The sequence below is a fragment of the Zalophus californianus genome, chromosome 4, assembly GCF_009762305.2.
Source record: "Zalophus californianus isolate mZalCal1 chromosome 4, mZalCal1.pri.v2, whole genome shotgun sequence".
NCBI classification, from domain to species: domain Eukaryota; kingdom Metazoa; phylum Chordata; class Mammalia; order Carnivora; family Otariidae; genus Zalophus; species Zalophus californianus.
This window is the reverse complement of record NC_045598.1, coordinates 186924723-186947840: the sequence shown is the minus strand read 5'-3', so window position 1 is coordinate 186947840 and position 23118 is coordinate 186924723. Positions and strand designations below refer to the sequence as shown.

General features: G+C 53.4%; 1 protein-coding gene across 1 annotated transcript in view; it reads left to right on the top strand.

The window, feature by feature from the left end:
• The window catches only part of COL22A1 (collagen type XXII alpha 1 chain), a 247474-nt gene that overhangs the window by 30214 nt on the left and 194142 nt on the right, over window positions 1–23118 (top strand). Inside the window, exon 4 of the mRNA XM_027583883.2 lies at window positions 18669–18743. Coding sequence (XP_027439684.1) covers window positions 18669–18743 — 75 coding nt within the window. The remainder of the gene's footprint in view (window positions 1–18668; window positions 18744–23118) is intronic.

Here is a 23118-nt window from a genome sequence, read left to right as displayed (position 1 = left end):
TCTCAGCCTGGCTTCCTGCAGTGCATGGGGCGGAGGTTGATGACGGGGCCCAACCCCAGAGCACTGGCTGTAATTAAGAGCTTTCTCCACCCCGGGCTTGGTCGTAGCCACAAAACAACCTTTATATAGCTTATCGGGTGGCCGGGGGTGAGCCTGTGGAATGCTAGCCGGCCACGGCTGAGAGACCTCCGCCTCCTTCTATTTTGGGGACACCCAGTGGTGGTCCTCTCGCCCCACGAGCAAGAGGCACTGTCCTGGGTTCTGTCTTTTGGCTTTTGGACAGCGAGGCTGAGATGCCGGCGCGGGTTGGGGCCGAGTAGCCTCTCCCGTGCTCTGTGGTGCTTTGTTGTATGACACGTGGGCACCCTCTCTCCAACTGTCTTTCTCTTGCTGGTGTGTTTGTGCTTAGCTGTGTTGCTGTTCCGGAGAAAGTCTGGACGGCTGGATGTTCTATTTACCAATATGGCAGCGACAGGGGAGAAGGGAGGGGAGAGACAGAGGAAGACTGACTTATTTTGTGTGGCAGGGAGATTAATTCTATTGTTCACCCGTGGCTCTCGCTGGGAAAAGGTCGGCATTTACACCCCAGCTCTGCGTTTAATTAGTGGGTGCCCTGCAGCCGTTCAGGCCTCTGAGGCTCCGCTCCCTGTGTGGGGGGCCAGGGTCTCTGCACGCCCTCCTCTGCTGTGACAGTGTGCGGGGCAGCCCCGGCCTGGGTGCCCTGGCCATCGAGGGCTCGCTCTGCTCTGGACTGTGGTCATCAACAGGAAATTTCACCTTCTAAATGAGGGAATTATTAGGTTCACTTGAAAACGTGTCCTTTTTTTCTTTTTGTAATGCATCGTCGGTAAATAACACAACTTACTGATGTCATTGGGAGTGGACTGGGTAGACCTTTAACGATACCGTGTCACAACCGCGGCTGTTTTAAGGAACCTCTGTAGTACTGGGTTATTTTTTCCAACACATTTTAATCAATCCCCTGTTCTCTCACATTGTTCTGAGGCACAGGATTCCTCCTTGAATGAGACATCTGTGATCCTGCTTTTAGAGTGACATTTCCAGAGGCCCCTCGTGAAGAATTGGGTTGAGCTTGGGATGACAGGCTGCAACAGTCCACATCCCAAGTTCCAGGCAGAGGCAGCGGTGAAAGCCAAGGGCCTGGGGTAGGCAGGCACTCTGGGTGCTGGGAGGAGTGTGAGAGGAGACTGTTGTCATCTCCTGCTTCAGGAGGTGGAAATTGAGGCTTAGTTTGCTGGCTTAACGTTCCCAAGTTTATGCAGTAGAAGGAGTCCAGCCACGAGTCTTTCCTTGGCCAGAAGCAGAGACCACCTCAAACCCCTGGAATAATCTGTCCCCTTGAAGACCCAGCAATAACGCCCAAGGGAAGGGCTTGGGGGCTGGCTGTCGGCATGCCTGGGTGGCAGGTCCGGCCTGAGAATTTTTTTGGGCCCCATCTCCCTCTGAACCTGAGTCTTCTAGCCATCCAAGAAGGCACCACCTGTTGCTGGCCTTGTCCCCAGTGACAGGGTCTTCCTGACCACACATCTGCCTTCATCCCCACGTCCCTCTGCCTGCCCAGAGACTGGTGGTGAGGTCAGGACACACACACACACACACACACCTGGGAACGTGTGTGTGTGTGTGTGTGTGTGTATGTGTGTGTGGCCCCCAGACCCAGCTAGTCCTCTGGGTGGACCCAAAGACCCGGGAGGAGTCTGTGGCAGCATCAGCTGTGGGTTTGGACCCGCCACATGGATGTCTGTGGCTTGGCCCTCAGGACTGCATCAGCCTCAAGAAGCAATTTGGGCCAGGCCCACCCTTTGCCTAAGGGTCACTGAGAGTTCCTCCTGGGAAACCTTGTTCTGATTGAGCTCACCCCCTAGAAATAGTAACGGGGTTACTTAATTCTGATTATGTGCTGGGGAATTTTATTAAGACAGTGACTGAAAATGATGAAAAACTGAAATCCACCCATCAGTTCTATGTAATTGGCATACATCAGGGAAAGAGGAACTGTCTCTCATCTGTGCCCAGCCAGGCCCATGCCTGGAGCAGATCCCTGGGAGCTGTTTGGAGCATGTCCCTGCCCGAATCCTGTCTTTTCCTAAAACCGAGGAACTCCTGTGTCAAACCCAGATGTTCTGCCTGTAGCCTCCATGGGGCCCGGGGTGGTGTGTCCCGCTGCGCTGGGAGGGGCACGAACCCACATACCCTCCACTGTCTCTGAACGGACCACCCCCCACGTTGCTTCTGGCTCCTGGTTTCCCGTGATGGTGCAATAGTGTCTTCCTTGTGCTGAACTCTGCGTGTGCCCGTGCACTGATGTTCCTGCAGGCCTTTCTTACAAGAGGTGTGCATCAACAGTGAGGTGCGGTCGGGGTGGTTACGCCTCGCCCGAGCCGACACCTGGCATGCCCGGCTCTGCTTCCCAACCCTCAGCTTCCTAGCCTCGTGCTGGCCTTATATGCAGCCATACAAAGGGGGCCCTGGCACCACTTCTACCTTGTAGGGTGTTGTGAGGATATAATGGGGCGTGGGAAGCACTTGGCTCAGGGGTGGCCCTGAGCACCTGCTATGGAGTGTTTGCTTTTACTATATACACATATACACACACACACATGAATGCATGTAAACACAAATGTGCACATGTGTGCACACACATACATACATGCACATACAGGCACGTGCATACACATACATATACATATGTGGATGTGTATACCTCCATATACACATACACATAGATACAGGTATGTCTGTGTATAATTTATATATGCATATGTAAATTACATACAATATGCATGCATATACTATTTTCCAGAAAGGTGATTGAGTTAAATACCTTTCACGTAGGGCAGTGTTTCTCAACCAATTTTTTTTGTCATGTCCCTCTGAAGGACCCTACATAAACGTTGCATTTCCCCCCAACTGCCTCCTTCTCTGAAATAGAATATAAATATACTTTGCTGTCTATGCTGCTTGAGCTTTAGAGGGCCCAAGGCCGTGGGTCTCCTAGACTTGCTCACCCCCTCCACTGAAGCAGTTTTTGCCCTCTCCCTGCCCCCTCCCTGGAGATGTGGCCCCTGTGAGAAGGCATGATTGAGGGTGGAGGGGAAGAGTCCAGGACGAGCATTCAGGGAAGGCCTGGCTTCAGATCCTGCCTTCTCTCCTTCACGAGCTGGGACTCCAGAGCCTCCATGGTTAGCAGAGGGATTGGGATCTAAGAGCCTGAGTTAAATCCAGGTTTCTCTGTTTGGACAGATTTCTTTCTGAAGCTTTAGATTTCCCTGTAAAATGCAAACAGTAGTCATGCTACCTACCCTCTAGAGCAGAGGGAACATGTACATAAAAGGCCCCCTTTGTGGCTCGTCCAGAGTGGAGTCACAGTCTGTGCATCTTGAGACATTGACTGGAGGTAGAGGGGCTGGCCTGGTATCCCAGCCCTGCTACCTGCCAGTTGGGGGCCCCTTGGCTGGGACTTCATGTCTCGGAGACTTGATTTCTTTGTAAAACTTAGATGATAAATTACCGATCTGGCAGCTAATTGATTGTGGTTCTTAGTATTGTGTTATCATATTTACTAATTATGTCAAGTCTATATGAAATAGAACATGCCAAAAATCAGAGTGCCCAAACCTGACATGTCAGGATCTGAGCTCCCTGTCCAGGAAGGGAGTCCAGCAGAGTCTCGAAATTCACGGATTGCGAGCTCTGGGCAGGATGCTGGCCTATTCAGGAACTCAAGATCTTTCTGGATCAAATGCAGGGGACAGCAGACTACAGCCCACAGGCCATATCTGCCCACACACCAGTTTTTCAAATTGAGTTTTGTTGGAATACGGCATGTCAGCTTGTTCACATATTGTGGGTGGCTGTGTTCACACCATGGCCTCAAGCCAAGTAGTTGTGACAGAGGCTGCGTTGCCCACAAAGGCTGTTTGCACTCTGACCCTTGAGAGAAAAGCTTGCTGACCCCTGACAGTGTGTTCTGATATGATGGCTGGAAATCTGACGTCACTGCCACTAACCCTTCTGTGACCCTGGGTAGGATATTTTATGGGGGCCTCAGTTTCCCCCTCGGGTGCTGAGTGGGGTGGGTGGGATTCCCCTTGGAGGGCCCCTCTCCCCTCTCCCCTGTGTCTTGGTCACCATCACACTACCCCCGCCGTGTGCCACTGTTGTGGATGCCTCCTCTGTTTGTCATTTTGAGGGCTCACCCGAGATTGTTAAGAAAGCCTCCTTCCCTCCGTGGCCTCAGACAAGGATTCATGTCCCAACTGGACCAGACGGGGCCCTGGGGTCACATATGAATCAGCATCGTCCCCTTGCCACTGCCTGGCTGGAGGGCCTCGGGCCAGCCCCAGCATCCTTTCCTGGTGCCATCCCACATAAAGCATGACACGGGCGTGGCCATCCCATTTACTGGGACCATATCATGCCAGGCATTCCAGCTCATGGAGGTTGGGCTTCGTGTTTGACACGGTGGTTTTCATTTAGGGATACAGTACAGTGACCACAGCTAAATTGGTACTGCTTGCAAAAGGCGTATGTACATATACACTGTTCATATATATATGTGTGTGTCTCTATAACTATGCATCCATATAATTAAAGACATGGAGAAATTCTGCGTTTCTGAGTGACTCTCACATCCTGCAGCTGACCTTGTTCTAGCTGAACTTACTTGACACTTGGCAGAGGGCAAGTGGGACACGGGGCTTGCACAATGTCTAGGGGCTTTCCAAGAAATGCGGCTGATGAATTGCAATGGTTCTTTTTCTTAGTAATTTTTTTATTATGTTATGTTAGTCACCATACAGTACATCATCGGTTTTTGATGTAGTGTTCCACGATTCATTGTTTTCGTATAACACCCAGTGCTCCATGCAGTACGTGCCCTCCTTAATACCCATCACCGGGCTAACCCATCTCCCCACCCCTCTCCCCTCTAACATCCTCAGTTTGATTCCTGGACTCCATAGTCTCTCGTGGTGCATTTCTCCCTCCAATTCCCCCCTCTCATTTTTCCCTTCCTTCTCCTAATGTCCTCCAAGCTATTCCTCATGTTCCACAAATAAGTGAAACCATATGAAAATTGACTTTCTCTGCTTGACTTATTTCACTTAGCATAATCTCCTCCAGTCCCATCCATGTGGATGTAAAAGTTGGGTATTCATCCTTTCTGATGGCTGAGTAATATTCCATTGTATATATGGACCACATCTTTATCCATTCATCTGCTGAAGGGCCTCTCGGCTCTTTCCACAGTTTGGCTATTGTGGACTTGCTGCTATGAACATTGGGGTGCATGTGGCCCTTCTTTTCACTACATCTGTGTCTTTGGGGTAAATGCCCAGAACTGCAATTGCTGAGTCATAGGGTAGCTCTATTTTTAACTTTTTGAGGCACCTCCACACTGTTTTCCAAAGCGGCTGTACCAACTTGCATTCTCACCAACAGTGTAAGAGAGTTCCCCTTTCTCCACAACCTCTCCAACATTTGTTGTTTCTTTCCCTGTCCATTTTTGCCATTCTAACTGGTGTAAGGTGGCAGCTCAATGTGGTTTTGATTTGAATTTCCCTGATGGCTAATGAGGATGAACATTTTTTCATGTGTCTGTTAGCCATTTGTATGTCTTCTTTGGAGAAGTGTCTGTTCATGTCTTCTGCCCATTGTTCAACATAGTACTAGAATTGCAGTGTTTCTGACACAACTTCACACTTACTGGAAGACCGAAGGAAATCCGTTGTCAACGCAGTATGTTCTAGGTGACTTGTTTTGCTGTAAAACATGTCTGTCTTTGTCCTTATAATTATAGACTCTGTCTTCTTTGAGTTTTATCCACCCACCCCTCCCCCACACAAATGCATACACTAAAACACGAGGCCACACGCATGCTCGCTCAGAGGCACACTGTGTGTGCACGCACTCATACACACACACACATACATACTACTCTGCTGTTTACCAACTGTGTGCATTTGGGCAGAAGACTTACCCTCAGCTTCCTCATCTGGAAAATAGTATGCAGAAACCTCCTGCATACACACATTGCAAAGATTCTGTGCATGTCTGTAGATTGTATGGCCTGAGTGACTGTAGACCTTGTCCTCACTGTCTCCATGTCCTCTGCTTCGGAGAGGCATCAGCCAGAGCCCGGAGAAGGCACAGGACTAGGGAGTAAAGATGCAGGAGGCAGAGCCCCCAGCCAGCTCCTCGTGCCTGGCGTCCCTGATGCAGAAACGTAGTCCTTGCAAGTGAAAATCAGCTGTTTAGCACTATTTCTCTGCACACTTAGAGGTAAAATGGACCGCAGAAGTCTCCACCTGTCATACCAGGCCCAGGTGCCTGTGCTGAGGAGGTGGTAGGAATGGGAGGGAAAGGGACCCTGGCCGGCGGGGGTTGGGATGGACGCAGACCAGCTCCTCACCAGCCTTCTTGCTTTGTGTGAGAGTGACCGCATAGTCCACATTCAGGGAGGGGCGACTAGAAACGTCTAAGTGGGCTCAACAGCAGATTATTCCAGCGACAAACAGGTAATCAACCTGTTCAGCACATTCCATTGTCCTGAGGTGGGCAACAGGGACTGGCCCAGGGGAGTCTAAGGCACCATGGTCCACAAGACGTTTGTTGATTGGAAGCCACAAAGGGCCTTACGCCACCTAAAAAATATTTTTTTAATAAAAAATAATTTATTATCATCAGAGGTGTTATATACAACAGGAAAATAGGTGAGCAGGTTGGGGGGAATGAGTGGAGCCCCCATGGGCTGCTTTGACCTCCTGGTGTAGGAGCTTGAACAGGTGCAGGGGAGAGAACAGACAGATGGTCACCAGAGGGGGTGGGGGGCTGGGTGAAGTGGGTGGAGGGGATTAAGGGGTACCAGCTTCTGTTTATAAAGTCAATAAGTCATGGGGATGAACAGTCCACCACAGGAAATATGGTCAATATTATTGTAATAACCGTGTGCGGTGACAGATGGTGACTACACTTCTCGTGGGGATCATTTTGTAATGTATAAAGAAGTCACATCACTATGTTGTACACCTGAAACTAATATAATGCTTTCTGTCAACTATACTTTAATTTTTAAACACTGGAAAAAAAAAAAAAAAACAGAAAAGCAAAGAAAGAGGGATCCAATAAACCTGCAGTGAGGACCTATTAAAACTCTGGGCTATCGGGGATTTTCTCTCTTTCTCTCCCCCCTTCCCTCGCTGACCTGCTCCTGGAAGCCCAGAGTTGAAGTCCTGGGTTTGCCATCCATCATCCTACTGATTATGTAACCCCTGGGCTTGGTTTCTCCATCTGTACAATGGCTACACAATCCCTCCTCTTCCTGAGCGGGTTACATAGAAGGTGCTCCAAGCAGTGCCTGGCCCACAGCAGGTACTGGACACGTGTCCTCTGTCACTATTTTCTGCTACCCATACGAACTTGGGGAAGTCGCATGAGCTCTCATCCGAAACACGGGGATGAGAAACCCATCTGATAGCTTTGCTACAGGATTTTCTTCATCAGTTCAGGAAATCCTGATTAAATGCTTCCCAGGAGCTGGAAACTCTGGCTGCAGGTTATAGGAGTGTGGGGCTTAATGTGACCTCCACAGCCCTGTTCACACGGAGCTTCTATCTCAGGAGAAGAAAAAAAAAAAAAAAACACATTAAAACATGAGCACGTAAAAATGATGAGTGAAAACCAGAATGAGATCCCATCTCACATCTGTCAGAATGGCTCTGGAAAAGACTAGAAATAACAAGTGTTGGCGAGGATGTGGAGAAAGGGAACCTTTGCGGGCTGTTGGTAGGAATGTGAACTGGCGCAGACACTGGGAATACAGGATGTAGGTTCTTCATAATATTGAAGACAGAATTCCCGTATGACCCGGCAGCTCCACCTCTGCAAACATACCCAAAAGAAATGAAATCAGTAACCTGAAAACTACCTGCCTCGTTCATTGCAGCATTATTTACAAAAGCCGGGATGTAGAAGCAGTGTAAGCGTCCACGTATGGATGAACGGGTACAAGAGGCTGTGGTGTTCACTACAAGGGAATATTATTCGGCCATAAAAACTGAGGGGAGACCCTGTCCTCTGTGGCAACATAGTGCAGGCATAGTGCAGAGGGAAATAGGCAGAGATGGGCAGATGGGTAGGCATTCCCCAAGAAGAGGATTTAGGGGCGGGGCGGGGGGTGGAGGGTCTGGCTGAAAAGTGGGAAATGTGGGTAAAGGGTTGAACGGTAAGTCCAGCACATAGTAATGTTCTCGTGAGGAACCGGAGGCTGGAGGGGCTGGGCAGCGGGTTCATGGTCAACTAGGAGGTCCCCCCACAGCTTCATTCTCCAGCAGTGGGGATGGCAGGTGCAGCAGAGCCCAGGACTGCAGGCAAGGTGACCCCTCTGTTCCCCACCCCAGGCTGGTACCTCCAGCTGCAGACCCGCAGAGGTGATGTGAGGTGCAGCCCCAGTGGGTGCCCTGGACAGAAGAACAGCATGTGGGCAGGGTCCCTACCCTGTCCCCAGGCCCCAGCCCCCCTCCAGTTACAGCCGTGCCTTCGCCAGCTGGATGGTGGAAAGGCTGCCTGACTGTGCCTCTTTGACATCTGGCTGTGATTTCCCAGCAGCCTCACCAAAGCTCCCCCTGCAGGAATGCAGCCGGTGGCCGTTCCGGGAACCCACCTCCACCAAGCCTCTGGGGAGGGGGTGGGAGCACATGAGGAGCCAGGCTGGCCAGGTCCGCTTCTGCCCCACGACCTGGGCCGCAGTGAATGGGCCCCCAGGCTTGCCGTCTGCTCCCACAGGCATTTGGGGCCTGGCAAAGCAGTGGGCTGAGCCAGGGCGCCCTGCTCGTCCCTGGGGACTGCCTTGGCCACTGGGGCTCTGATTCTGGGGTCATGACCCTGAGTCTGGACACAGATAGGTCTGATCCCAGACCATATACTAATGGAGAGAATGTGGCCGTGACTAGAGAAAATTAAATCGCACCTTATCTTGTTTGCCCATCTCTGCTGAGAACCACAGAATGTCCCTGCGGGGAGGCATTTTGGGCTCATTCTGTTTTCCTGGGACTGCATGGGGAGGGTCGTATGTCCTGGCCACGGGGTGACTTAGGGCCAGTGTTGCCCCCAGAACCCGGGCCTTCTTCACACCCTGCCCCTTACCTCCTACCCCTTTCCTCCAGGACGTCTTGTCTCCTCTCCATGGGATGGAGTGAAATATCTTCTCAAAACTCCCCTGGATTCACATGATCAATTTGCATTTTGCCACTCCTTTGTTTTCCTATTTCTGTCTGCTCAGAATCCATGGGGGTAACAAGTAGGCTTTGATTCCTTACCTGTGGGTCTGCTCAGCAGCCCTGTCACCTAGGACCCTCACCTTGTCATGCAGCCCTGGGAGTGGCCCTCGACCTCGGATCCTGCAGAAGCTCAGGGTTGTGGGTGACTGAGCCCAGACTCGGCGCAGGTGAGGTTCCCCTCTCAGCGCCGGGTCCTGTGGTGAGAACGGGCAGGAGGGGAAGCAAGATGGCCATTGCATGAGACAGAGGTGGCCTGAGCACTGTACTCGGCTCTTCCTGCACTTTCTCTCCTGTAACCCCTGTTAAGACCCTGAAGGGCAGGTGTCAAGAGTGTGCACTCAATTCTAGAATGGAGCAAACTAGCCTCGGAGTCTGAGAAGACAGAGGCTGCCGTACACGTAAGGTCTCTGTTCACTGCCTACGGGGGACGAACAGAGCAGAGACAGCGAAGGGGGAGCTTGAGGAGATGTTTGTTCCTGGGGAACTGATGAAATCGCTTCCAGCAGCAAATTTGGATCAGAGGTTTTGCATCCAAGTCAGAGGGCAAAGCTTTGGGGAGAAAAGCTCGGCACAAGAAGCTATACCCCATCCTCCCCAGGACTAGCTGTCCCGTAAAACACACTGCAGTTTGAGAAGCTCCTGCTCCACTCTGGCCACTGGCGTTCCCTGGGTTTGGCTTCAGAGGACCTTTGAGGACCTTTGAGGAGTGGGACCAAGGCTGTGGGTGTGTGCCTGGCGCGATGGAGGCTCTGGTGAGGGCTGCACCATAGGCATTTCCCTTTGGTAGCATCAGATCCCTTCCCTGTAAAACGAGAGGTCTGGACCATAGGGTCATCCTTCATGCTCCTTCCTGATCCTCAGCTCTGGCTGTGTGCTGTAAGAATATTGATTCTAGAAGTGCCTCTCTCCGTTGCACCTGGCAGCCCAACTCAGCCGCTAACCTTTCCTGCCATATTCCTCTTCCCCTGCCAGACTTTAAGGTGCGCTGGGGCAGGTTGTGTGGGTTGTGCCTTTCACCAGGCCTGGGTTTGTATCCTTTATCTGCCACTCCCTGCAAGGTGACGTGGATGGGCTGTGCAGCCGCTCCGAGCCCCCACGTAGCTGCATGCTGGGAGTGGCCAGCCCCCCATAAAGCCTTTGAGAGACTTGAGTGAAATCCCCTGGACTGTGGGCTTCAGGAGGGCAGGGACTTTTGCCCTTTCTGTTCCTGTGGCCTCCCTAGCATGCAGGCAGTGATCACATCCCTGCTGTGCTAGACACTCCGGAAACATTGGCTCATGTCCTGCTCCGCTCCCTAATGATTAACTTCCCAGCAGAACACAGGGGTCTTAGGGTCCTGACAGTGTCCTGCCTTAGCCCCTGCCCACCACTGGCCCCAGACACCATGCTACTGCCCCTGCCCCTATCTGTCATGTGACATTCTCCCCGATTCTGCTCATTTAAGGGATTCTTGAGGTCCCCAGAGCCCTTGTTCTACAGATGGATCATTTAACCCATGATGGTCTTGCGGTCTGCTATAGGGGTCAGACGAAACTGGGTTTGGATTTTGCATCCCGTATGATGAGTTCTGTTACTGGGGGACAGGTTGCTGAGTCTTATGAGCTTGCTGTGGGTCACTCTCCTGCTGCTTCTACCTCCTTCCCTCCGGCTCACCCTTCAGGTCTCAATGGAGACGACTCTCCAGCCATTAGCTTGGATCCCACGGTGTTGCCCCCATCCTCACCCCAGAGCTTCCCACTGGTTATGATCACCTGCTGGAGAGGTCAGTGCCTTATTTGGCCAGTTTCCATCTTGTCCACTGGACAGCAGCTCCCTGAGGACAGAGAGCTGGTCATTGTGCCCATTACATCCCAGAGCAGGTCAGTGCCAGGTACATAGTAGACATTCATTAGACATGGGATGAAGGAAAAGAAGTTTGCAGGTAGGTTTGGTGCATCTCAGATGCCCACGGCTGAAGGTCACTGCTTGGCTGAGCCCGGTGGGCCGAGGTAGCCAGGACCCACGTTGCACCTGAGTGTTGGCCGAGGGTTCTGCTGCCCTCCCGAGTTCCCCCTGCACCTGTCTTCTCCTGTCCCCTCCTAGAGGAGGTCCTCTTGGCCTCTGCTGACACCTGCTGGTGCTCAGCCCACGGGACATTCCTGGGAGGGCAGGAGGTCCGAGGACCCCAGGGGGACCTGTGAAATCCCTCCCTCCTTGGATGGCCACACTCACACAGTAACTACCATTGCCTTCTGCCTGGTCTCAGTTGCTCTTCCTGACTCCCTGGCAGAGCCATCTATCTCTTCTTTGCCCTGAATTCCAAACCCTGCCCTGGGTTACCAGGCTGCCCTGAGCTGGCGTCTTCCCTCCCTCCCCTCTGTCTCCTCACTCCGTTTAGCTCGGGGCTTGGTCCCCTTCCCTGCCCCGGGGCGAGCCAAGCCCCTTCCCCCTCGGGGCTCTGTGCCACTTGGTGCTCCATCTGCCTACTTGCTTTTCCTGTGGCTGGCTCGTGCCTGTCTCCGCTCTCAGCCCAGATGTCACTCAGCCAAGAGATCTTCCCAGACCCGCGTGTCCGATGTGCATCCTGGTCCCCACAGCCAGCGCCCGGGCATACCACCTGCGTACTTCCTGACCACACCCGATGACTAGCTCGCTTCTCTGTGTCTGTCTGTTTGCTCTCTGCTTCCTCCACTAGCATGTGACCACCGAGAGGCCAGGGGTTGGCACGTGTTTGCGCTTGCTCTTTATTCTGGTAGGTTGATGCCGGGCACTTGGCAAAAATGCACTGGCTGAATGAGTGAATGAATGAATGAGCACTAATTAGGTGCCAGGCATCATGCCACCAACTTCCCACTCAGTATATATACCATTTATGCTGCAGGATGACCTTGGGTGGGGAAAACCCCACAAACTTACATCCCTATTTCCGGATCTGGAAGCACACACAGGGGCAGCTGACACGAGAGAGGCGAGGTCTGCAGAATCCCAGACCATCTTCCCCATCAGCCTTGGAGAGCATGGTCTCCCTCTGGCCCTGTTCCAGCCTCACCCTACCCCAGTGAGCAGGCCTGGGCTCGGGCTGGGAGAGGAGAGAGGGCCCCGGTGTGAGGCCGTCTGCCACTGCCCAGGCCACTCCAGGCACGTCAGCTGGTGCAGGCCCAATGGGCCTCCCGGACTCCCGAGCTCACCTCTGCAAACAGCATTTGCTTAAGGCCACCAGCCACCACCCACCCACCCACCCTGCCCCTGCTGGCCTTCCTGCCTCCTCCCCCTGAGCCTCCGGTTGCCTCAGCAACAAGCACCCTGGGGCAGGACTCAGACCTGTTTTTAAAAATAATAATCACAGTAAATAACTCATAAGTCATGCTCAAATCTTTAAAAAAGCAAAAATGAAGATATCACTTTAAGTTCTGCCTCCCAGAGGTAACCACGATTTCAATATTGCATGTTCTTCTGGACGCCCCAGCATGTGTATGTGTGTGGGAGCAAGCGAGAGAGTGCTGGAGTCACACCGACTTGAATCCCGTCTCCACCACTAACTAGCTGCATGATTTAAGTGGGTCCTCCTGGCTCGCCTAGGCTCAGTTCTCTCATCTGCACAATGGGCACGGTGAATAGTACTAACGGGCCAGACAGGATGCCAAACAGTGCCCCAGTCAGCGGCAGACACGCAGCCGTGCCCGCGGGAGCTGTGATCCCGGCCTGTGTGCTCACGGCTCAGGGGAGCCTTGAGCCTGTCTGGGTGAGGGAAGAGCGGGAGGCCGGGGGGCTCCGCTGGAGAAGACCGGACAGTGGGAGGAGCACCCCGGCTGCCTTGGAATATCTAAGTAGCTTCTGTGAGAGAGAATGGGGACATGTTTGGGCTTGGTACCCGCCTTGCTGTCTGTCCACCCCGGGGTCGCAGTGCCCAGCTCGGAGCCTGGAGTCAACCGGCACAAGCGAGCAGACCCGGCGGGCAGAACTTGGGGATCACCCGGATCCTATAGGTGCAAAGCAAGGACTTTACAAGTCTGAGCTCTTCCCGGGGTGAAGGGGCTGCCTCAGGCAGGAACAGCTGGCCGTCTGTCTGTTCAGGCTTTAGAGACTCGGCTCCCCATTGGCTGGGTGACTGGGGTGGGTGACTTTCGGAGAGGCCGTGTGGCACCGTGGTCAGGAGCCCGATGCCAGAGCCGTCCTGCTGACTTTGCCATTTGCTAGCTCTGTGGCCTTGGTCGATCCATTTACTAATTCCTTTGGCCTTTCTTTCCCCATCTGTAAATAATAGCGCCTGTCCCTTGAAGCTGTAGGGAGGACTCGATTAAACGTGTCAATGTGTTCACCGTGCTTAGGACAGCGTCTGGTGCAGAGCAGGCATACCCGTGTCTGCTGATCACAGAGATGCCGCCATCCCCAGCAGAGTGGAGACAGTCTATATTGCACACCCAGCACAGAGCTGGCCGTGGGGGCCCTCAGTCCCCGGCAGCCACTGGCATTGCTGTTGGGACCATTCATATCAGCCGGGGCCTGCCTCAGTGTCTGCTGGCTCTCCAGAGTGGGACCGTGAGGATGCCTTCCTGGCTGGCCTTGGAGCAGCGGAGAAGCGGGGCTGCGTGTCTGCTGGCGCCTGATTCATGTCCTCCCTCCTCCACGTCTTCCCCGCCCCTCTTGGAACACAGCCATCTTCTCCATGGCCGGTTGCACTCAGTGGCGTCCGCTGTGAGGTGCTGGGTGAGCAGTGATCGCTTCCTGTCCGTGGCCTGCAGTCCGCTGGCTCTGCCCCTTTCTCCGATGGTCCTGCTGATTCCCTAGACCAGGGCTACCATGTCTTCTCCCAGACTCTAGATACATGTAGACCTTTATTCAAATCCAGGTACTCCTCCCATCCTGGTGAGTTTCTTAACCTTGTAGCATCTGTTTCTGCATCTGTGTAATGGGAAGAAGAAAGCGACTTACTGGAATGGTTGTTGCAGGTAAAATCCCCAGCTGGGAGATTGGCACACAGTAGGTGCTCAGTAATTGCCAGCACTCTCTTTTCCCAAATGAAGACACCAGGGGATGCCATGGCTCTGTGTTTTCTAGATAGAAGTGTGGATGTGTCAGTAAAAAGCCAAAGGGCATCCTGGGCAAGCATACTTTCCCCTTCTGCCATTTGGTAAACTGAGGACGATTGAAGTGTTTTTCCAGAAACTGCAGTGAATTCCTGCGTTTTTTTTTTCCCTTGGAGCAGCTCTGATCCGTCAGTAGCTGGGCTCTCTTGAAAGCTTCTGGTGAAACAGAACTGGTCCTGTGGGCAGAGAGATCTCTTTCCTCCCTAGAAGTCGCGGAGGATCCACCTGCCCAAAGACTGAGGGAGAACGGATGTCAGTGAGTGACAGTAAGTCAGCTCCAAGAGAGCAGGTCTTTGTGGTCAGCCATGTCCTTTGTGTGTTCCTACCCTTTCTAAAAGGAACATTGACCAACTCACGCAAGAACTAGGTACACATTTCCATTCCTGAGAACTCATCCCATCCCTAATCCCAGAGCTGCTTCTCATGTCGATCCCGAATGATTACCGGGTAAACCCGTCTTTCCTGGGATGGTGAAGACACCCCAGTCCGTCCATGGCTCCTTTACCAGGAAAGTAACGTGCTGGTCCTCACCACTGTCTTGAGTTGTGCTCAGGCAGCTGGAAAGAGAGCAGCTTTCCAGGCCTGGATCCTGGCTCATCAGTGCTGCTTCCAGAAAGGGAACACGTGCAGGTTTGGAATACACTCCGTGGCAAATTAAAAACAAAGACAAACCAAACGAAAACAAGTGCAGTGGCTGAGGCAAACAGAAGTGTGTTTTTCTTACCCTTTTCACCCAGGCTCGGGCTGCTGGAGTGGAGTCCCTGTCTCCTAAGTTGTCCTTGGCAATCCCGCGGACATTATGTCCCTGCGGTCTAAGGAGAAGGAAGGGAATGTGAATTCAGCAGCCCCATCCACCTCTCTGTCCCGTTTCGTCAGGAAAAGCAAAAACTTTTTAAGAAACCACCCCTCGGCCAACCACAGCAAACTCTGTTACTCATTTTCTTGCCCAGAACTGGGTCACGCGTGTGTCCCTGGCAGTGAGGGAGGCTATAGAAAGGTGGGGGACAGTATAACCTTCATTAGCCAAGACCGCCACAGTTCTTCTCCCTGGGCTGAAAGCTCCGCCATTCTGAGGCGAGGGGCATTCTTTTAGCAGGGAAGAAGTAGCACTGACAGCCAGCGGGGTCTGTCCCTCCTCCGTGCAGAGCCCCGCCCTGTGGCATCTCACGGCTCATCCACGTCACGATGGAGCCCGTGCCTGGAAGGCCAGTCAGGGCTGACTTCTTGGCTCAGGTGTCACTGGTCATTTCTGGTCCGTGTGAACTTGGGGCCTGTCCGTGCCTGGGGCTGGGAAGACAGTGGCGCTACGGAGCTGAGCGGGGAGCTGCCTGGGGCTGCAGGCTCGCACTTTCTGGGGAGACAGACACCAGTCGGCGACTTCCAGGTGGTGCCATCAGCTCTGGGACATGGGGCGGGGTGCTGGGGCTCTGTGATTGAGAACAAGTCCTGGGGTGAGGTGGGCAGTCTCAAAGGCTGAGGGGGGAGCCTACAAAGCAAGGAGACACAGTGATGTCACGGCAGCTGTGACACTTTCTTGTGCTTCCAGGTCTCAGGTCTGTCGCCACAGTCAGCCCACCAGTGCCCTGAAGGCGGGGAAGGTGACTTGTCTTTTTTTTTTTTTAATTTTATTTATTTATTTGTTAGAGAGAGGGGGAGAGAGAGCACAAGCAGGGGGAGCGGCAGGCAGAGGGAGAAGCACGCTCCCTGCTAAGCAGGGAGCCTGATGCGGGGCTCAATCCCAGGACCCTGGGATCATGATCGAGCCGAAGGCAGATACTTCACTGACTGAGCCACCCAGGCGCCCGGGGACTTGTCTTTTATCCCATTCTAGTGTCCCTAGAACTAGCTGTGTGCCTAGAACGTATCTGGAATTCTCAGGTATTTTAGTTTAAATAAATGAGTTAATGTGGAAATAAATAGATCATTACCTAAGATGTGGAAATATCTTGGCCAAACAGATATAGTTTAGGCTAAGCGGGCCTTTGGATGCTAACCCTACTTCCCTGCCAAGCAGGTGAACCCACAGGGCCCCGGCATCCCACCCCTGCGAAGCCTGGCTGGAGTGGGTATTTTAGGAACCATCTGTCCTGACTTGATACTAAGTTGGCTATAAATTGCACTTTAGGGCGCCTGGGTGGCTCAGTCGTTAAGCATCTGCCTTCAGCTCAGGTCATGATCCCAGGGTCCTGGGATCCAGCCCCACATCGGGCTCCCTGCCCTGCGGGAAGCCTGCTTCTCCCTCTCCCACTCCCCCTGCTTGTGTTCCTTCTCTGTCTCTCTCTGTCAAATAAATAAATAAATAAAATCTTAAAAAAAAATAAAACAAATTGCCCCTTGAGCCTTTTGGATGTATAAAGGTTAGTGATGGCCCCACCAGGTGATTGGCAGGTTGTTCAGGGAATGATTCCTTAACGCAGTTTGGGCAAGTTCTAATGTCTTTGAAAAGAAGCTCCATCTTATCTGTGTTCATGGTCTTTGGACTGTCCTTGCCCATCTGGGTTTGGGAATCAGGTCACAACCTCAGGGTATTTTCGGAGACAAGGCCCCGTGGCCCTGCCTGTGCCCTGAGCTCCAGCCATTAGTCTCCAGAGATTGGCTCGTCATCAAGGATAGAACCTTCTGAGTCAATGCATGATCCACAGCCAGTCTTCTCTGGCAGCCTTCCAAGGCTAGAGCAAATGGTGGTCAGCCCACAGCTGCCGCTGTCTGGGTGGGGCTGTCTAAATATTGCGAGGTGCCTGCATCCTCTTGCATATTTGGTCCTAGACAGACAGCTTGGTGCTGTTTCCAAAATAACCCCTTGCATGGGGCTTGGCAGACCTCATGGTGCCTTTTAGGATAAACATGAAAAATACCTCCACACCAGGGAAGATCTCATTCTTTCCCCTCCCTGCTGATTGGTAAAGGGGCCCCGAACCGGCCCCTCACTGAGACCCTTGTGCCCTGAATGTGAAACAGGTCATTGCACATGGGACAGATAACAGAACTATCTAATAAGGGGGAGGGGGTTGTGATAGTGACCCTCACAGAGAAAGGTCTCCACTAAGGTAAGCAAGTTGCTTCAGGCGCTGAATTGGAGGACCACCCTGCCTTATCGCAGCCCCTTATGAATTTGAGCTTGCTCAGCCCCCAGGCAGCCTCGTGGCCCGTGTGTGCTCTGTAAGGTCTCCCCGCCAGAGACACTCACACCAAGACAGGTTGACAGACTTGGCCAAGACAGCAAGCTGGTCCATCAGGGAGTCGACACTTGGACTGAGGACTTTAAAATTCCAAGTTGGTGATTTTCTGGGATTTTGGGGGCAACTGGAAGCGTCTCTTTTGCTTCCAACTTTTTTCTTAAGTGAGGAATCGTGAAGACGTTAAGACAATGTACTATTCTATAATGAAGTATTTGTCTTGCTGTAAGACTTACTCTATTGTCTTTGTATAGTCAAGCAGCTTTGCTTCTGGAATTGTACTTGAAGCTCCTTAGAGTGGGCATAAGCATAAGAGACACCTTTGTGGGGGGGCCCCCCGGCACATGTTTCCCGTTTCACTGACACCTGTGAACTCAGAATCTTGATGCGTATGTTCATGCCTTTCTAAATGAGGTTCCCTTTGCCTGTGACCCCTCTTGTTCTTTTGTCAGTCTAGCTAGGTCTTCACTGTTCCCTTAAGAAAACCTCAAGCATCACCTTCTCAGGAAAGCTTCCCTGACCTCCCCAAGCCCTGGCGAGGTGTCAGACCTGTGTCCCAAATCCCCCAGCAACCGCGCCCTCTCTGTCACTTACTATACTGTGCTGACCCTGTCAGTTTGGGTGTCTGACTCCCTCTAAAGGGCGAGACTGTGTGCTCCCTGTGAGTGGGGACACTGCCTTGTTGGTGTGTCACCCACAGGACAGAGCACAGTATTTGCAGAGTAGGTGCTCAGCAAGTACCCGTGTAAATGAACCAGTCCATAGTGTGCACCGCCTCCTGCATGCCAGGAGCTGGGGGCACTCTGGGTGCTGCGTGTGGGGAGCTAGGGGCCCTGGGTGCTGTGTGCCGGGAGCTGGGGGCCTTCTGGGTTCTGCGTGCCGGGAGCTGGGGGCGTTCTGGGTGCTGCATGCCGGGAGCTGGGGGTGTTCTGGGTGCTACGTGCGGGGAGTGGGGGTGCTCTGGGTGCTGGGAGCTGGGGGCACTCTGGGTGCTGTGTGCGGGGATCTGGGGGCCCTGGGTGCTGCATGCCCGGAGCTGGGGGTGCTCTGGGTGCTGTCATATCCCACAGAGGGACCATGGGTCACATTTGCTCATCCATCTCTCTCTTTTCTCTTGCCTTCCTCAGACGTGCTGTGCCCCAGCGTCCGAGTGGAAGGAGACCGCTTTAAGCACACCAACGGTGAAACCAAGGAAATCACAGGTGAGAGAGAGAGGGGGCAGCCGCTGGCTTGCTCGGCTGCGCTGTTTGCTGGGTCTGAGCTCGGCCCTCCCTGACGCAGGGCTGGCCTCCCTGATGTGTTCACCGAAGTCTAATGGAACGGCTGGAGCTGTGAGGGCGGCAGCCCCCATCCACGAGCTGCCAAACTGTGAACAGCAGTAGAATTTCCATCTGGGAGTTGGCAGTGACCCTATGGGAGTCTCTAAATAACACATCAGAACAAATGAGTTGGGGGATGAGTAAGCGAATGATCGGTGGAGTGAGCAAATGAGTGGAGAAATCAATGCATTCAGGGTGAGAGCGTGAATCAGAGCTATAAATACAAGACGGAATGATGAGAGAGAGAGAGAGAGAGAGAGAGAGAGCAGAGACGCTTGGCTGCAAACCCCGCAGTAGAAATAAACCCCACAGAGCCTGTCCCCGCATGATGGGGTAGACAGGTAGCTGGCAGTGGCTGAGGGGGCTTCCCACCCTCCTGAGAGCCATGAGTGTGGAGTAGGGTTTGCTCCTCCCCGTGGCCTACCTCCTGCCCCTGCAAATTTCAGGGGAGTTTCCTCTGCCTCCAGGACACCAGCCCTGCTCCTGCCCACTGCCTGAGGGGCCAGGGGCCCCTCCATGTGTAGCGCCGGAGGGGGGTCTGCATCCTCAGCATGGAGCCAGGGGGTGTCAGGAGCAGGTGCTTTGCAGGCACTGTCTGGGGGATGCCGTCCCAGTCCGCTGCCGTGTCAGGGTGTCCCGGCCCACAAGAAGATGCCTGCATCTGCATGTCTGTGCTTGAGGGATGTTTCTAGAATGGTAGAAGGCTGCCCCACCTGCTCGCACAGCAGGTGAAATGTGTCCTCAGGACTGACTCAGCCCTCAGGCCGTTTCTTGGGTAAAGAAACACCCTGGTTCTGCTGCCCTTTTGGGGGGGGATTATTCCGAATTCTACATTTGACCCCTTCCCTGGCATTTCCCAGTGGTTTCCAGCTGCAGTCACCTGCTGGGGCGGCTGGCTGAGTGCCACATGCTTTGTAACTGCTTTTCCTGCCTGTCCCCAACCCTCAGTGCCCCATCAAGCCCCTCCCAGGTCAGCGCTTCTGGAGGGACCCAAAAGAAGGCAGAGTTAGTTGTGTCTCTTCTCCTGGTGGAGCACCTGGTTTGTGTGGTTGGTGCTCCGTGAGGACCTCGCACTCGCAGGGGTTCTCTGTCAGCCCGGGAAAGCTTCTGGGCAGTGTGACGTCATTGCTCCCACTCTCTGCCTCGGCAATCCCCAGCTGAGCACAGCTTCCACTGAAGTCACTCTGCAAAGCAAATTCCTGCTTGCTGCATGGTCCATAGTTGACTCTGTAAGCAGCAAATCCCTCAGAGCAGCGTCTCATTATCTGGTGGTGTGTGTGTGTCCACAGAAGGCAACAGAGATGACAAGAGTGACATTCATACCCAAAATGGTAAGAATCGACACTGAGCACCTACGGTGTGCCGAGCGTTGTGCCCGTGTGCTCTCATTCAACCCGGATGAGGTATGAGAGGCACAAGTCTGTATTTTATAGTTGGGGAAACTGAGGCACAGGCACATGCGGTAAATTGCCTGAGTTTCTGGCAAGTTGCAGAGCTGTGCATGAATTCTTCCGCCTCTGCTCCAGGAGGAGGGTCCTGCTGACAGGCTGTCTGGTGATAGATAGAGGGGATCAGATTCCTCTATTAGGAATCGGTGTGTCTGTCTGTAGCCTGTGGAGCCCTGAAATCTCCCCTCCCCTCTGTGGGCTCTGAGGCTCCCAGGAAATAATCACAGGGCCAGGCAGGCATCCATCACGTGGCACAGATGCCCTGTTTGTGCGGCGCCGAGCTCACGGAGAACCTGCGGGATCTGTCCTCTCCTTTAATTATCACCAGCCTAGAAAAAAGCCCCAGCCGTGTGGAAGCTGGAGGGGGAGGGGGTTACGGAGAGATAGAGTCTCAGACTTGCCAATTTAAATGCAATTGGGTAATTGGAATCGCTTTTATACTCTGGGAAAAATGGGGTTGCCAAAAGCCTCATTTCCAGGCATTCCCTCCAATGACTTCAGGAGTTTTTAGTGCTTCCCAGGCCAGAACAGCCGGGAAGGGAAGAGAGCAGGGGGTTTGGAGACATAGGTCTTAACCTGGCGCCGCTGCTGCCAGCCTCCCAACACCTCCGAGGCTCAGGTTCACCGCCTGCATAACCGTGCGCCCTGTTTCTGAGGATCGCTGTCAGTGCTCATGACCGAGTGTCCTGGGAGTTTTAGTGACGGCAGGTATTACACACCTCTCTGGGAGGTTATCGGTTTGGCGCTGGGGAACACGCTAGGCTCTGAGCAGCTCTGAAACGTGGCCACAGACATTCTGGATTTTGCTTTCTCCTCCTACCTGGGCTCCTGCGTCCAGATACTCGCTGAGGCACACCGCTTGCACCTGTCAAGTGGGCCCTGGCCCGAGGCCTCCTCTACCTTCTCCCCGTCCCATCCTGCCTTAGCAAGTCCAGCCTCCCTGGTCTCCCTGTCCTGCCTCCCTGCTGCCAGATTGACCTTCAAAATAGAAACAGGACTGCGTTTCTTTCTTGCTCTGAAGCCCTTCCATGGTTCCCCATTGCCTGCAGAAGGACACTCAGACTTTGCTGTGTGGCCGACAGAACCCAGCCGGATCTGCCCCCGCCCACCCCAGTCCCAGCCAGGGTTCCCCTGACCGTGGCTCTTGACATCCCAGAATAGCCAAGATTCTCAGAAGGAACCTAGCTGACCCGAGCCCAGTGACCTGTGCACATCCAACTACCTTGGATGCCCTTTCTTCCTCCTCTGTTTGCCCACCTTTTATTTGTTCTTCAACTCTGGGCCAGGCCTCGCCTCCTCTGGGAGGCCTCCCTGCTCGCTCCTCAGCTGGACGAGGGAGATATTCCCTGTGCTCCCATACAAGCCCTGTCACCACCCCCCCCCAATCATTCAGCCACAATGCTAACACTGCATAGGTGTCTGTTTCTCCCTAGACACTAAACTTTTGCGGGGCTGGGATTTTTGTCTGTTTGTTATTGGGATCCAAGCCGCCAACAGGCATCCTACCTTCTCTCCTTCCCTCTTTCTACAAACTGTGCCATGAACAACCAAGGTTCCTGGCTTCTTCGGGGCTGGAAACATGAATGAGATCAAACTGCTCACCATCCGATGAGGGAAGCAGTCCCCTAGATAAGGGACTTAGCCTTTGCCAGACCCACTAAAGACCCGGGGGAAGCATCATGCCTGGAGAGCCCAGCAAAGCTCTGTCCCGGGGAGATGGTGGGGGAGAGTGCCCAGTGGGCGCCGGCGTGGAACAGGTGCAGTCAGCGGACTCAGGGCCATGGCTAACAGTGTCCCTGATGCCACGTGTTTCAGCTGACTCTGTGATTTGGGGGAAGTACATCCTCGCAATTCCTGCACTGAACAATTGCTTCCTTATTTCCTGGTGCCTTGCATCAGAGCCCATTTACCTCGGGAGCATTTTTCATCTTCCCTCCCAGCCTTTTATTTCCTGCAAGCAATTAATCTTTTCTCTCCGTGCCCTTTGTTGCCACCTAGTTAATTGCTTGTTGTTCAAAGTTTTGTTGTGTTTAAGTCTTTGTAGTCATCGTTTTTATTCATTGAAAGCAATAAAAATGGAACCAGGAAACAGAGCATATGTTTGCTTTTTTAAAACTTAAAAAAGGAATTCTCCCACGTATAACTGTGTAAGGGGAAACCGAGCTCAAGGTGGCAGTGTCTAGTGACAGTGGACAGAGGTGAGAAGTGGAGGAGCAGGCCCCCTTTGCTGTTCTCACTGCTCACTTGTCAAGGGGAAGGCATCGGGCACATGTCCACTGGATTGTGAACTCACTTTCTGAGTAAGAGCTGCCACTCCATGGGAGCCTCCAGGGCTGGACGTCCATGCGAGGCCTTGGACGGACCTGCCCACGGTGGCCACCCTACCCTCCGTGCAGAGGAGGAGGGAGCTGTGAGGGCCGTGGTAGTTGCGCCTGCGTTGTGGAGCTGCAGGCTAAGGACAGGGATGGGGCCCGGGGTGCTGACTGAGATGCTCTCCTCTCCCTTAACTTACCTGGGGGCAGCTTCTCTTGAGCAACAACCTGCACCCCTCCAACCTCACCACCTCCCCTACAGGAGGCAGGCAGGAGAGTCAGAGAGTGTCACAAATGGGAGAGCCCATAGGGGCCCACCAGTGCCCAGCCGCAGGAGATGCCCAGGACAAGTGCACCTGCTCAGTGCAGCCCTGCCTGCAAGAGTGTGCCCAGTCCTCAAGGTGGCAGCCTGCGAGTTGGGCCATTATCCCCGCCTCCTTGGTAGAGGATGCACAAGGATGCCACCTATGTGCGTGGCCAGTGCTGGGCCAGCTTTTT